Source organism: Labrus bergylta, chromosome 10 (assembly GCF_963930695.1).
Source record: "Labrus bergylta chromosome 10, fLabBer1.1, whole genome shotgun sequence".
NCBI classification, from domain to species: domain Eukaryota; kingdom Metazoa; phylum Chordata; class Actinopteri; order Labriformes; family Labridae; genus Labrus; species Labrus bergylta.
The window spans coordinates 20,412,646-20,428,029 of record NC_089204.1 but is presented as its reverse complement, the minus strand read 5'-3'; the positions used below and the strand labels follow the sequence as shown (position 1 = coordinate 20,428,029).

At 40.1% G+C, this 15,384-nt stretch overlaps 2 protein-coding genes across 2 annotated transcripts; one reads left to right on the top strand and one right to left on the bottom strand.

Annotated features, from left to right (window-relative positions):
* Position 1: 1 nt before the first annotated feature.
* Positions 2-9,580, bottom strand: abraxas2 (abraxas 2, BRISC complex subunit). The gene is made up of 9 exons (XM_020639195.3): positions 9,446-9,580; positions 7,791-7,881; positions 6,773-6,809; positions 6,476-6,542; positions 6,068-6,258; positions 5,157-5,279; positions 3,971-4,055; positions 3,748-3,865; positions 2-3,308 (listed from the first exon to the last, which is right to left on the bottom strand). The coding sequence occupies exons 1-9, from the start codon at positions 9,515-9,517 to the stop codon at positions 2,743-2,745; spliced, it is 1,350 nt and encodes a 449-aa protein (XP_020494851.1). The 5' UTR covers positions 9,518-9,580; the 3' UTR covers positions 2-2,742.
* A 9-nt stretch (positions 9,581-9,589) lies between these two features.
* Positions 9,590-15,266, top strand: eef1akmt2 (EEF1A lysine methyltransferase 2). The gene is made up of 6 exons (XM_020639189.3): positions 9,590-9,764; positions 10,502-10,567; positions 10,672-10,786; positions 10,946-11,053; positions 13,207-13,423; positions 14,507-15,266. Exons 1-6 carry the CDS (start codon positions 9,646-9,648, stop codon positions 14,602-14,604), a joined length of 723 nt encoding a protein of 240 aa, XP_020494845.2. The 5' UTR covers positions 9,590-9,645; the 3' UTR covers positions 14,605-15,266.
* The last annotated feature ends 118 nt before the right edge of the window (positions 15,267-15,384 follow it).

Here is a 15,384-nt window from a genome sequence, read left to right as displayed (position 1 = left end):
ATCACATATGCATGTCTCATTTATTGTCCTCCATTTAAGAACCATATTTCTCTGTGCTCTTCCAAGCAAGTCCTTGGTCTGCTTTTGTCAAGTTCACATATCCAGATAAAAGCTGAGAAGATCTAAGCTGTGCACTGGACTTTGTGCTTTCAGGCAGGTGTTGATTTTGCAATGGCCCATTAAGGGAACAAAGGGAAGGGTCAACCCATACAGTGAGAGTACGCGAGTGTATATTTCTATTAAGTTGGAAATTGGAAGGTAAAGGATCCTTACAATGTAAATCCTCTCATGCGTATGCCAGTGGTCCTCAGTACCAGAACTCTGCTGGTTTTTAGTCCGTCCACAAATTCAGAGTTACACCTGGGGATAACAAGAAATAAAGACATCCAGGGACTGAGGACCAGGATAAAAAGTGAGGAGAAACATTGAGAACTTCTGCTCTATACCACCACAACATCTGAAACAAGCGTATACAGTAAGTGCTGTTTAAATGCTACCCCCCCACCCCCTAATATACATTCATTAAACTTTTCCTTACTATATTCCAGTACTCAAAGGAAACCATACTCCTAACAAACTGATTTAGTCATTTCTTTAAACAGTGTGTGATTGTGTTACTGTTGGTGATTATTTAGTAACATTTTGAGTGCCAGTTCCTGAAGTGATGCATTGGCATAACACATCAGGGCAAATTTAATGACCCAAAGGCAGAAAATATTACATACAAACACACTGTGTATATAAAGCAGAGCTTGTTCACAAGGCAAAAACCTTCTCTCACCACAAAAATGCCCTCCTTTCCAAAACTGAGTGAAACCTGCGGATGTGAGACATCCTGCATGTGCAGTGCAGATGTCTGTCCATGCTGAATATAACGGTGTAGAGAGCTGACCAGTTCATGCAAGGAGGGCGTCCTGCATCCAGCACTCAATCTCTCAACATCTTTTAATTCATTTGTTTTCAAACGGGCCAGAATTTAAAAAAATAAAATAAAAAATAAAAAACATCTGCATGTCCGTCATGCTCATTATTACCCACTCTGCCTTGCTGGAAGTATCAGTTGATAGCAGATTCCTTTTGACTTTATAGTTCAAATTCCAGTTTCAAATGATAAAGCAAGCAAAGCCACAGCTGCAATCAGGTCCGCTTAGAAGTTATCGGTGAAAGTAAATAAAGGAAGAAATAGCTTTAGGAAGGATCGTTTCAGGTAGACAAAAGAGAACAAAGCGAGAAAGGAGACATACAAGTGAAAATTTTAAAAAAAAAGCTAGAAGTGGATTATTTCAAACACAACACATTTGTTATAATTTTAACCCTTAAATAAAAAGAGATCTGTGAATGTGTTCCATGTGCAGACAGAAACTGCCCTGAGTGGAAGGCACTGTATACTGAAGCAAGGTTACAATGTTTCGTCACATTATCCAGGTCCGTGCACGTAACAATGACCCGACCAGGCCAGGATACATGAGGTCTGCTATCAGCCTTCCATTATTGACTTGAACAGAGAAAGAGTCAGAAGTGAACTTAAAGTGGTTATACGGTCACTGTCAGTAGTTTTGGAGACAACCAGCACTGTGAAATGGAAGTAGCAGCCAAGTTTTTATGTAAAGAAGAAGAGACAGACCGATGCAGTTTTTTTTTTTTTAGTGGTAGCTCTCTGGGTTGCAGCAGCAGAAAGGGAACCTTAAGCATCTAGTTAGTAAAGCTACAGTACATTGTGTTTGCCCTGTGAACCCCATACAACACACAAATAGCTGAGCTCAGTTTGGCTCAGGGTGGTGAAAGAGGACGACTCAAGTGGCACAACATCTCAGCATTGGTAAAGCACGATTATAAAGAAATCTTAAATGTTGTTAAGTGCAGCAAAGCGCATACAGTTTCAGTGTTATCCAAGAGGAACAAGACATTGACATTCTTGTCAATCAAATTTGATTAACCGTTAATCAACAAAATATATATATATAGTATATATGTATATATAAAGCACCCATTAAAGAAGTGGCAGAGTAAATTTAGTTTGAAATCTAATCTTTATCATTTAAATAGGCAACTGTATGATTAACGAAAAACTGTGGAACATTGAAAAGAACGTAAGTCCAACATAAAATTTAAAAATGTGCATGTAAAATAAATTCTAATTACAAATATATCTCTTTTTTCAAAATAAAAAAATAAAACCTTAATGACCATTTGCCTATTTTGATTTTAAAAATTACGTGAAGGCTACAAAATGTTGTCCCATTAATTTTCTAAGATTGATTAAAGGGAGGCCAAAATAAATGTGCAAGAGGTAATAGAAGATTGAGTGCTCGGAGTTGGTGATGCCAATGTGAAACTAAAAAGAATAATAAAGATACAGAGAGAGCGGAGTGGGGCCTGTCTTTAAGAGAGCCAGCTTGCCAACCTGTTGGCATAAATGTCTCTGTAAAATCTATTTCTGAAACCATACACATCCACACTGGAATACCAAGACTGGCCCCATTTCAAAAAGAAAACAATGAAATCAGATGCCTTTTCCCCTTGTGAGAAACACACCAGTTGAGCCTGCAAAGCCTAGCAAAGTTTCCCCTTGAAAGGGAGAACAGACTAAGACGAGGAGAAATACTCACAGCGGGACACCACCTGTGCATGCCGTTCACTTTCAGGACTGGCACTTCTTTTGTCTATCTTTGATTGCTTGAGATGCCAACCTCTCAAGGTGTGTCACTAATTTGTGTCCTGTACACACCCTGTGGCATAATTCTATGTGGTCTGTGAGCCACGAGCGTCCCCATCAGGACTTAGCGCAGCTGGTCGACCTTGCGCTAAAACACTAGCAGAGACCAAGGGCAGGTGTGGGGCTTCACTCAATAAGTTCTCGTATTCGCTACTGTCCTCATCTTCTTCATCATCGTCATCCTCTTCATCATCCTCCTGCCCTGCAGCTTGTCTGTCTAACGAGTCAGAGCTTGATCCATCACCATTGCCAAGGTACGGGCTGCTGGGAGTGGTAACAGGATTAGAGCTGGCGCCGAGGCCCAGGCCAAGGCCCAGGCCAATCCCCAGTGGGCCTGGGGTGGGGTGTCCTGGAGAGCCCACAGCTTGGGGCCGAGGCAGAAGAGCGGCGCTCGTGGGTGGGGAAGAAGAGGAGAGCAGAGAGTCATCCTGGGTCAAGAGGTCAGCATAAGATGGGGGGTTAGGTGAGGTACTGGGCCGCTCGGGGGCAGGGGGTGTGTGGAAATTTATCCTGGACTGAGAAGAAGCCTCAGACGGGTCTGTGTTCTCCTCTGAAGTAGGATGGGAGTCTGCATTTTCGGACTCACGGAGCTCTGTGGAACATGAAAAAATATATTAAAAAAAGAGCACATAAAATCAGTTGGCTGATCGAATATTTAAAATGGGCCGGAAAAGGAAGTATCAACTCCGAAGGAATGAAATGCTATAAAACTCTGATTAATATTTATCTTTTTTGCTGTTTGTGATTGATACGAAGCCAGTTTGATTTACACCGCACAAATTCAAATCAGTCACATAATGCCAGTGTACTAAATAAAGAACAGGGGAGCTGGTGGCCTAGTTGGTAGTGCTCTTGCCCCATGTACAGAGGCTGTAGTACTCCAAGCGGGCGGCCTGGGTTAGAGTCTGACCTGTGGCTCCTCTCCCCACTCTCTCTCTTCCTGATTACTGACTCTATCCACTGTCTTATCTCTATATAAAAAGGGATAAATAGCCCCAAAATAAACAAAGAAATAAAGAACAGGCACTGACTTCTCTCTTCTTCTGCAGTCTTGCGTTTCCTGAGAGCAATTTGTTGTTTGAGTTTGTTCACATCCTCTTGGATTTTCTCCCTCACTCGCTCGCTTTGTTCTACCTCCCCACACACAGCCTGAAAACAAGAAAAACAAGTAAAAAAAAAAAAACTTTAAAACTTTTAATCATTTTCAATTGACTTCATGTTTCTTTGTTCCAGGTTATCTGTGATTCTACTCACCTGCACTTTATCTTGTAGTGCGCTGTATACTTGGAATATTGTTCGGATATCCTTCATCACACCATCTTTGTCAAAGAATTCAGCCCTGAAAATACATTCACCATCATGTATATAAATAACATAATTTAAGATATGGATAAGACTTAATAGTAGATACCCACCACTGTTGTCAATCAAGATTTAAGATCACAAGATATCAGCGCAGTAACAACATGTTGCACATGACATATCCCACTTCAGTCACTCCCAAAAATCAGCTAAATGTGATAAAGAGAGGAAATTATTATGTTCTCAGATAATTCATAGACAAGCCCTGCAAAAACGCCCTTCAGTATAGCTGACACTGACACACAATGATTGGCTCTATGTTTAGACAGACAGAAATATAAGCACACTAGCTTTCAACTGCAGTCAGTCACATTCAAACGTATGCCAAAACAACTTACACACAGTGTAATGTGTTACACACACACACACACACAACACACTGAATGTTGGTGACCCACACTGCTGAACATACCTTTGTGAGAAGGGCATTTCATTAAGCTAATAAAGAGAAGCATCTCCCACTGACTGATGCACCAGTAGGGGGGAGCTGGATGTTCCACACTATGTGCCCAGAAGGTTAAGATGTAATAAGCCGATAAGTAAAAACTAGAGCCCGACCAATTAATCAGCCAATATTGGCATATCCAGTGACTATCAGTATTGGCTGATTTGATCACAGATATGTGCCCATACTACTTGATTTATTCACAAGTCAAATAGCATATTAATTCGAGTTTCATAGTAGTACACTAGCAGTTCTCTTTCACCAGCAGAGAGCGCTATTTGGATTACGACAGGCATTATCACCCTTGAGAATGTCAAGCGGTGATGCACGATGGTCTAACGTTATATATCTTTTCCACGAGTGTTTGATAACTGCATTTGAGGGATCAATGCAATAAATGTTTATATCTATCTCTACGGATGAAACATAGGTCTAAGAAAGATATCAGACGATATATCGGTATTTTCGATTTTGTTTCTCCCCAATATTGATATCGGTCCCATATCGGTCGGGCCCTAGTAAAAAAAAAAAAAAGTGGCTGCTGCAACTCCATGAATATCAGAGAAGACATAGCTGTCAACTCAAACCAGTAAAAAAATAAGTAGTAGTAGTAAAAAAACAATAAAATCTTACCCATGCTCTTTAATGACCTGGGTGTAGTTTAGTGAGGTGTTGGGCACTGAGGAGACTTTGTATTCCTGCTGGCTCGTGTTGCCGAGGTTTGGGATCGTCAGGGTGATCCTCTGGTTGTACCTACTGAGTAGATATGACAAATAAGCACTGTTAAAACATGGCCTACTTCACAGGGAAATTAACGCTGCCATACAATTATTCCACATGCAACTGTTACCAACACAAACATGAAAGATTCTGGGTTTAACCTTTTATACATATTAGGATAAAAACAGGACAATTTTATATTATTCCTTCCTGATAATACAAATTGAACACCGGTTCCTATTCTGGCCCAAAATTCTTCCAAACTTTAAATCTGTATACCACATGGCATGGGGCACATCTCAACCAGAAGGTCGAGGGTTCGATCCCCAGCTCCTGCAGCAACATGTCTGATGTGTCCTTGGGCAAGACACTTAACCCTGAATTGCTCCCACTGCTTCATTGGTGGCGTAGGAATGCGTATTTACCAGAAAAGCGCTATATCAGCTCATGTCCATTTACCATTTACATTATTGTATGTGGTAACATATGGCAAGGGACTTCATTGATGTTACTTATGGAGAAAACACTGACATTTTTAAAATACGGATTGTAACCCATGACCTGCTTTTAATGGTAAAGATATGTGTTTAATTGTTAATTGTTCTCCTAGTACCCCACATTGTCAGTCCTGTTTCTTTGAATGCACAAAGGAACTTAGATATGAGGAAAAACAGACAGTTCTGGAACACTTTTACTTAAACATAGGATTGTTTAATGGTGGATATATATGGATCAGACTGTAGTCTGGCAAGACATCACGAGTGTGTGAGTGTGTGTGTGTGTGTGTGGATTTTTGCTCCTGCAGGTCTACATACTGTCATTACCTGCGGTTAGGTCTGAAGAGCACATACTCCAGCGCGTGTGTTGAGCTGTTTGCGGTTGAGATGAAGCTGAAAAGAAGGAAGACGAGGTCGGGTACACCAAGCAGCTGAGTCAGCTGTTTGTGGATGATCTGTTCCCTGAACGACATCTGCTGCTGCGTGTTCCTCCTGAACCGGTACCAACCGATGACGTTCTACGCACACACACAGACAATTGTTTTGGAGTTTTATCCAAGAACTTGTGGTTAATTCAACTTAAATACCATAAAGTTTCTATGAAAATGTTTCACGATTCATTTTGAGATCGGTACAGCCCAAAAAAATACTATCTCAGTGTACCCACTGATTCAAAGTGATTAGAGCGCTCCATTAAAGATTTTTGTTTAAAATGTAGCAAATAATTTGACTTACTTTCCGTCTATCTTTAAGAATACTGTTGAGACTTTCTTCATTGATTTTGCCTGCGTAGTCATAAAAGCTGATGAGAGGGCAAAAAAGTACAGTTAGTCAAAACGGATTCATCATCATTCCTACACCTCCTCTGCCTTGGCTGTCTCAATAACAGCCGGTTCTCGACACCCAATCGGACAACAAATCTCTTGATTTTCAGTTTTTTTTCTATAACTTAGATTATTCTAGCATTACCATTACATCTTTGCTAACTAATAAGGATAGCAACTGTTTGTGATGAAAAACATTTTGTCTTACCTAAACAACTGTGCACAAGGATCATGGTTATGGATTTCTGTTGGAAAAACACAAGGTCAGATATTTAATTTGGATAGCATTATTTATACAACATGTTAAAGGAGTAACAAGTTAGTAAAAGAGGAAGCCTAATCTGTAACCCTTACAATAACTAATTAGACCAAAAAATGTCATTCTTCCTTTTAAAGCGACACGACAACAGGAAACCTGTACTTGTGATGGCTCTGTTAATATGTAGCTTTCTAAACATATAAATGAAGTAGCTTGTGTACTTTTTGCCCATTGTTTCCAGTGCTTCATTGTGCTGCCTAATTCATATAGCTTTTGCACATGCAATAGTATGTTCAGCATCTAACCTAAGATGTCATCAACATGTATGTACATATAAGGTGCATCTCATGTTTCTTAAAGGCCGTCTCCTCGTTCCTCTCTCGATTCAGAAGTGGTTCTGGACCTGCCATGTTCAGGAGTGTCCAAAAGGCACTAAAACTGCTCAGAGAGCAGAGAGGAGGTTGATCTGAGGAGCAATGAGCCAGGATCCAGGGGAACAGACTTCACGGAAGTCTCTATACTGACAGACACCCCCCCCCACCCCCCCTAACCTTGTTACCTGGGATCAGCTCTGCTACGAGCTTACTGGTATCATATGCAATGATATGAAACTACGGTACTCTCATCTCGGTGATACCAAACAATAAGGTAAAGGTATACCATATTTTAATAACATCACTACGTTATAATCACATTGTCAATAATTTAAAAAAGCACACATTTACGGCAGTAAATGTTGAAAAGCAAGTCCCATGGTAACAATTTTCAAATGTATCATGGTGTTGGAAGATGGGTGATTCTGGAGTGACAGACGAGTTGTACGTGACATTTGCCCCCTGGTGGCATGCCATCGGCAAAGGTCAGATACCTCTGAACTTATGGGGCCATGTCGTTAAACCAAGCGCAAGTGTAGCTGGCGAACAAGCCTGTCACATTAAGTTACTGTTTTGTGTGATTTAGAGCTTACCTACTACCTGGATCAATTCTGCCGTGCTGATCTGTGTGTCACTGATGCTGACCGTCTCTTCTTGCCTTACTTCTCCTAATAGGAAGCCCTCCTGTGCAAATACACAAAAACTATGGATTTAGACATGAAACATGAATGGTTGTTTGGGCGGCTGTGGCTCAGTTGGTTGAGTCGTCGCCTCTCAACCGGAAGGTCAAGGGTTCGAGCCCCAGCTGGGCAACATGTCCGATGTGTCCTTGGGCAAGACACTTAAACCCCGAATTGCTCCCGCTGCTTCGGTGGCAGTGTATGAATGGCATTAGTTACTCCTGATGGATGATACTACAGCAACCACTACCATCAGTGTGTGAAAGGGTGTGAATGGGTGGGTGTGACATGTGGTGTAAAAGTGCTTTGAGTAGTCGGAAGACGAGAAAAGCTCAAGTCCATTTACCATTTATTGTTAATCAAAGCAACAACAACAACAACAACAAAAAAGACAGATATTCTTGTTACAGCTCACACATCATGTAAAGATTGGATTTTTTTTATTATACTGACACATTGAAAATACTCTTGCTTTAACTTTTCTCTCTTTATAAGATTCTACACATTAATTGATCAAACAATAAAAAAATACTTATCTTAAAATTAATATACAGAACAAATTGTGACCAGGAGGTTGATTAAATTATGTTCAAGCAAACTTTATGTATTTAAAAAGTATCAGAGTGACTCATAACTACACTTATGTGACATAAAATAACAAATCAAGGTTTTGTTATGGGAGTCAATCGAGCTGCTCAAATCTGTCTAAAGGCATTACTATAAATGAAAACAACCGTGCTGGATTGTTCCTTCTACTTATGTCAGGAATGCGAGCAAACCTGTATTCAGCAGCGACCCACCTGCTCAGCACACTCTTTAAACTACTGACAGGAGGAACTGGGATGTAAACAGCGCCCCTGTGTTACCTTCTTCTCGCCTCAACATTTCAAGTAAATTGCGTCTTTCCTACACGATGACAACAACACACTGTGTCCCTGATTGATTCCCACTTCGAAGCAAAAAGCGAATACTAAGAAATATGCTTTTTTTTTGTTTGACAGTGTTGAGTGAAAATGCATGAGGACTAACAAGCTAATACAGCAGATCAGGAAAAAACAAAAACAAGCAGGTCCTATTGCACCTTGTTGGATAGTTACTGAGTCTTTTTTTTTCTTCATATTTAGATGACACACAACACTGCTTTCAGATAACACCTCGAAGTGGCTGCAGATTTTTTTTTTTTGCAGGACCGAAACACGGAAGTCACTCGCTTTGAAGGATTTGCTAACATGCTAAGAAGCTAACTACTGAGTATTTCCTGAAACTTTCCAGAGAACATGTCCTATATTTAAAGTTTGTTACTCCCTGTAGTTGTTGTCACAGCCTAGTACTTAACACATGTGCACCCACGATACAATAAACCACCTTAAAATGCCATATAACCTTTTATCTTTTAGCTCCTGAGTACCTGCCGGTGAATAGACGGAACCAGCACTAGCTAGCCTGCAACAGGATGATGACACTGGAAAACAACACAAACTAATGGCGCTCATGAACAATCTGACAAACTGCGGACACTTAAACACCTATCGCGCGCTACCTTGTCAACATAATTAAAAACTACTTACGTGATCTGAGTTGCTGTTTGCGCTGTGATAACACACAGAACTAAAAGTGTAACCTGAAATGGATGCCGCCATGATGGAAACATCCCCATCAATCCCGATGACGCCCCCTGCGGTTGCGGGTTGCACGCGCTCTCTCCTCTAACCCGAGGCATTGTGGGAAATGTAGGCGGCGAGTTGACAGAACCTTCCTCTCTTCCAGAATGGAAGAAGACCCTGAAAACACACGTGGCTGCTGTGGTGGTGGAAATAACTCGGACCCAGAGGACGACAGATGCTCAGATAGCGACTTTGGACCCTCGAAACTCGGGACGAAAGAATAGTAAGTGTTTGATGTTATTAGCTCCGATGCTAACAGCAATTTGGGAATGGTTGGTTCAGACTCCGCCATAGTCTCATTTATGAGCATCACAGCTACAAAACATTTCACTATCTAAACGCTAAAACCTTGTCAACATATTTTGGTTTTGGTTTTTTTCTGCAAAGTTTGAAGTCAGCACTATACATCGTACCCACAATAACAGCTCATACTAACACAACAGTGTAGCATGTTGTTACTTAGCCTGTTTGGTCTTATAGTAGTTTTAGCTGTAATACTGAACAAGGATAGTATAGGATAATACTTTATTATTGAAATTCGGGCGTTACAGCAGCACAGACAAGAAAGCTCAAAATACACATTAAACAGAATAAATAAATAAAAATAAAAACGGGGGTGTATGCAGTACAAAATGAATGGTGAAGTTAACTGGGGGGAATTGAGACAGTATTTGCAGAGAGCGACAAAATAAAGTGACAGGTGATGATTAAAGTGACTTGGTATGATAAAATAGCAGCAAGTAATGTAAAACAGCAGAGAAGAGAGGCAGTGTTGCACCACAGTAATGCAGAGTGCAGTTATATAATATAATGTTATAAAGAGAGTTTCACTGAAAGCTTTTGTATACCTACGGTCGGAGTGGGCCTACTTATTCTTTTAATTGTGTTTTTGCTGTACACTGTGTAGTTAGCTAATAAAACACAATGCTGTCTGTGCTAAAAGAATGTCTTTTTCCTCAGCTGGGAAGATGCATATCAACAAGAACTGGAGACATTCAGAGAAATTGGGGATGTTGGTGAGATATGGTAATCATTCAAATTCAAAGTGGACATTGTTGCAACTTATCTTGTAACAGTTTTGTCTTGTTTTTTTTTTTTTGCTGACTGTTTCCCCTGCTTCTTCTTGTAAGGTTTGGTGAGGAAAGCATGAGCCGAGTGCTGCGATGGATGGAAACAGCTAAGATTCCAGAGGATGCTTCCATTCTGGACATAGGCACAGGAAATGGAGCATTTCTAGTTGAACTGGTGAGTAAAGATCCTGGCAAAGGTGTAACAAAGGTGATGTGGCCCAGATAGAAAGTGAATGACATCCAGTTTTACTGAGCTGAACGTGTTAGCAGACTATTGTAACTCATGTTTGAGAGCTCTGTTCTTCTGATCTTTTTTTCCCTTTTTCATGCAAAGGCTAAACATGGATACAGGAATCTGACTGGTGTGGATTATTCCCCAGCATCTGTCGAATTGTCCAGAAATGTTTTGAAGGCGGAGGACTTGACTGATGTCCCTGTGAAGGTGGGTTTGCTATGTATGACATAAAATCTACATTTTAAACATACGCTGGTGTCACAAACTACAACAACCAAAAGAACCACAAACAACCTAAATTCTCAGGTTTTTGTAATGGATGTGGTTTCTAATTGATATTTGACCAGTTTTGGGGGGTTTACAGCAGATTTATTAGGATGTGACGTTAGCATTGGGGCATTCACATATCAGCTGACTTAAAAAGAATGTTTGTGCACTTTTTTTTTATAGCCTGACCAACATTTTGTTTGGCATGTATTATCAGGCAGATATAAGTCTATCGCAGCTTTACTGGAAACAGTGTACAGTTTGTCTGAAATGCGCCACATATAAACTTTTGTATACAGAACCTAAGAATATATAATGCAATAATAATGCATGCAATTTTAGTAAAAATTGTATCACATAGTTTTCGTCCAGCTGATCACGATCCAACTCCGAAACTCCGAGCACTGTCTGCAGCAGATGTAACAGAGCGTCACAGCTTCAAAGACAGCAGTCTGCACTGGAATTGACAAACAGGGTTTAATAATATTCAATATTTTTCAGTATTTGTTCAAGAAAGCTGCCTTCTGAGTTTCCCTGGTCAATCTGTGTAACTTCGGGCAACTATCTATGTGGAGTAGCGCAGATAGCCTAGTGGTTAGTGCACACGCCCCATGTACGGTGGCTATAGTCCTCCAAGCAGGCGGCCCGGGTTCAAATCCAATCTGAGGCTCCTTTCCTGCACATCATTCCCCTTCCTCATTTTCTGACTCTATCCACTGTCCTGTCTCTAAATGAAAGCATAAAAAGCTTTCTATGTGGAAAAGTAGCATTTTTCATTGCAGCTCAAAAAGTTACTGTAATGGCTACTGCGAAGGTAATTTTTTAATTTAATTTATACTTTTGAAGGGTAACTTATCTTGTATAGAGTAAGTGTAAAATCTTTGTGAAATTCACTCTACTTATATGCTGAAATGTAAAAATGTTGGTGTATTTGTCAGACCTATGTACATATTACCTACTGAAACTCCCATTCAATCCTGATTTCCGGTACAGTATAGCTTTCAGCAAACTGTAAAGTCAAACTGGGCCTGGGAGTATTAGAGGTAACTCTCCTGTGTTTACCATGTGGGAGAGTTGGATCAGAAGGAGGCACTGAGAGGGGATGGAAGTCTGCCCACCATTCAGATGAAACTGCCTAAAACCGCAAAGCATTGGCAGGGTCTAACACTTTTACTAACACGTGTCTGCAAAAAAACAAAACACTTTATATGCGGCTGTATTTGTGATGTGATGATGAGTGACTTTTCCTTTCCTGTGTGTACAATAAAGGGGCATATATGTCATATGTATATCACCACTGTTATGGTGTGTGCTCTGCAGGGGCAGAAAGCTTTCAAATAGAGTCAATATTGACCTTAGCTGGACAGGGGGAGCGCTGTGTATGTGTGTGTGTGAGAAGTGGTATGTTGGCATCCTGTTCATCGCTTCAGGACTGCAGAATGTCTGAATAATTTGTGCGAGTTTGCTTGTGTTGGTGTGCAATTGTAGACCTGAGTGGAGTCTCCAGTTGTTCTTAAGCCGGTGGAATAGAGCTTCCTCGTCAAGTCTCACATCAAAGCTCCCCAAATCTATGTCAGGCCTGTCTCCATTTACATTAGTTACTGTCTGCTGCTGCTTTGGCACGTCACCTTCATGCATTCCTTCAGCATCATCACAGTTTTTCCATCTGACAGGTTCCCTTTCAATTTGAACTCAGGTCGTTTGCAACAAAATGTAGACATTTTAGCCTCCTTCATAAATCACACTTTTCTGCCCTTGTGTGTGTGTGTGTGTGTTTGAGTGAAAGAAAGAAAGAAAGTTACGAGGCTGTCGAGCTCTCCCATAAGGTATATTGTTCTGTGCGCTGTTCAGGGTCCTTTTTACTCATTGATGTTGTTCAGTAACCTCAGCAGCATTTTGCTGTAAAAGTAAACATTTGCAATTTAGTATGAAAGTTAACCACTAAGGTGAAACACTTGTTGCTTGATGCTGACAGATTTCTGCTGCAGGTGACAGAAGACCAGACATAAGGGGTTTGCTGTTTTACCTTTGCCGTACAGTTGAAAAACACACTAACTTTCTTGACTAACTTCTCGATTTCTCTGTAATTTTAGGAGTTGGACTTCTTAAACTGCCAAGGGGAGCTAAAGGACTTTGATGTCTGCATCGACAAAGGAACATTTGATGCTATAAGCTTGAACCCAGACAACACCAAGGAGGGCAAAATATTGTATGTCAAAGCCCTAAAAGACGCTCTAAAGAACAACGGTTTCTTTGTCGTCACTTCCTGTAACTGGACGAAGGAGCAGCTGCTGGACAGATTTAGTGCAGGTAATGCAAAACCTTTAAATTAATGATTGCATGTTTGATTATTAAAGTAGAAGGAGTCTGCTGAATCTCTCACATGTCTTCATGAAATAGCTCCTTGAGTCTTGCTTGGCAGATAAGTCAGCAACTCCAACAATCACATCGGGCTGATATTCTCTCCAATAATCATCCAAATCATACAGATAATGTGAACGGGAACTTTGACCAGACATTAAGATTGTAAATGATGTTAAGTGCTTCATGCAAATTGGAACCTGGCCATTGTGCTTGTGAGGGCATTACTTTCTGGCTGCTTACAGCAGTTAATGTCTCTTTTTTTTTTTTTTTTTAATTTTCCAAAAAATCAGTCATTTATTTATATGAATTCATATGTAACACAAAGGAAGGTCTATAATAATCTAACAATAATAATTTATACCAAAGGCTTCACTGATCAGCAGGTGGGGGTACTAAAACAGAAGTTCCATTGCCCCTTAAAAGACAGTAAAGAAGAAGACTGTTAACTATTATTCATATATGTAACATATATATGTATATATAAATCTATGATACATTGTACATGTTGCATATTTTCATTCAGAGATAAAATATGTTCATCTTTTAGGTGTGCATCTGTGTGATTTACACTTGTGTCAACCTGGCCTGTTACGTCTTCTATCATCTATATTTGGGTGCATTGTTGTCTGACCCTCAGTCAAAACATGGGCTTATTTCAACATAAGTGACAGTTACCTGGCAGGTTGTAGAGCTGCAGGCAACAACAGCCTTTTAAAGTCAGACTTTCGGCACTCCTCCAGAAGCTGTCACTCCTCTTAGTGTAGTCACTCCGGAGAGCCTGCAGGGGGCCAAAGGGTCCTGGAGAGCTCATCTGTCACACTGACAGCCTGTCTTTACTCGGGCCCCAGGAAGCACCACAGATGGTTGATGGCTAGTTCTAGACTCACAGTGCTTCTCCTAACCTCTCTGTAGCCACTGTCAGCAGGAAAGAATTCTTGGCATCTGTGTTTAAGTCAGCATGTTGACGTTCTGTTAGTTTGAATAATGCAGATTTCTCAACCTGCACATTTTCTTTGTGTCGCCTAACAGGATTTGAGTATGTTCAGGAGTTGCCTACACCCAAGTTCCAGTTTGGAGGCAAGACAGGAAACAGTGTGACAGCACTCATCTTCAAGCGAGTACAATAAATCACATGTCTCCATCTTGTGTCTTTTGCACGCCCCATCGCTTCTGTGGTGATTTTCTCAGAAGTTATTTTGTAAAATAAAAAAATAAATAATATCTGATTCATTTTTAAGACAATGTGTAATGGATTTCATGTACTGTGAAACTACTGTGAGTTCTTTTAAACCGAATAAATCAGTTTTTGTTTTGTTGCTGTTGTTCATATGTGGTTTTTATCTTAAACTGTTGTAACGCATTTACCCAGACTCTTCAACAGGTTTTTATGATTAAAAAAAAATATATATATTATTATTTCATGCTGAAGCTGTTTCCATTAGACTTCCTGTCTGTCAATGCATACATAGAATAATCTTTTTCCCCCAAAGAAATCCAATCTTTCACAATAATATTGATCTTGCACTTTTTTTTAAATTATAAATGTGCATTAGGTTACAACATTGAATACATAAACTGGTCAATGAAAGGTAACAACAATTAGATTTAAGATAATGTTAAATGTCTTCACATGAAACCTTTTACCTCTGAATAACATGACTTTCCTCTTGCCTTTGATATAATGTTGGTTCCCATGTGTTGTAGCCTCAAGAGCCTGTCATATGTGAACTCTTCACCCTCATGCACCCACATACATTTATTAAACTGTCATATTTTTCAAGAGGCGGTGTGTTGTAGTTCTGCCGGACAATTTTTCTCTTTTTTTTAAATAATTTTAAGTTGTAGAGGTTCAAATGTTCTTTGTATACTTTTAAGAGAGTTTCAAGAGCAAAGGGGAGACACCATAA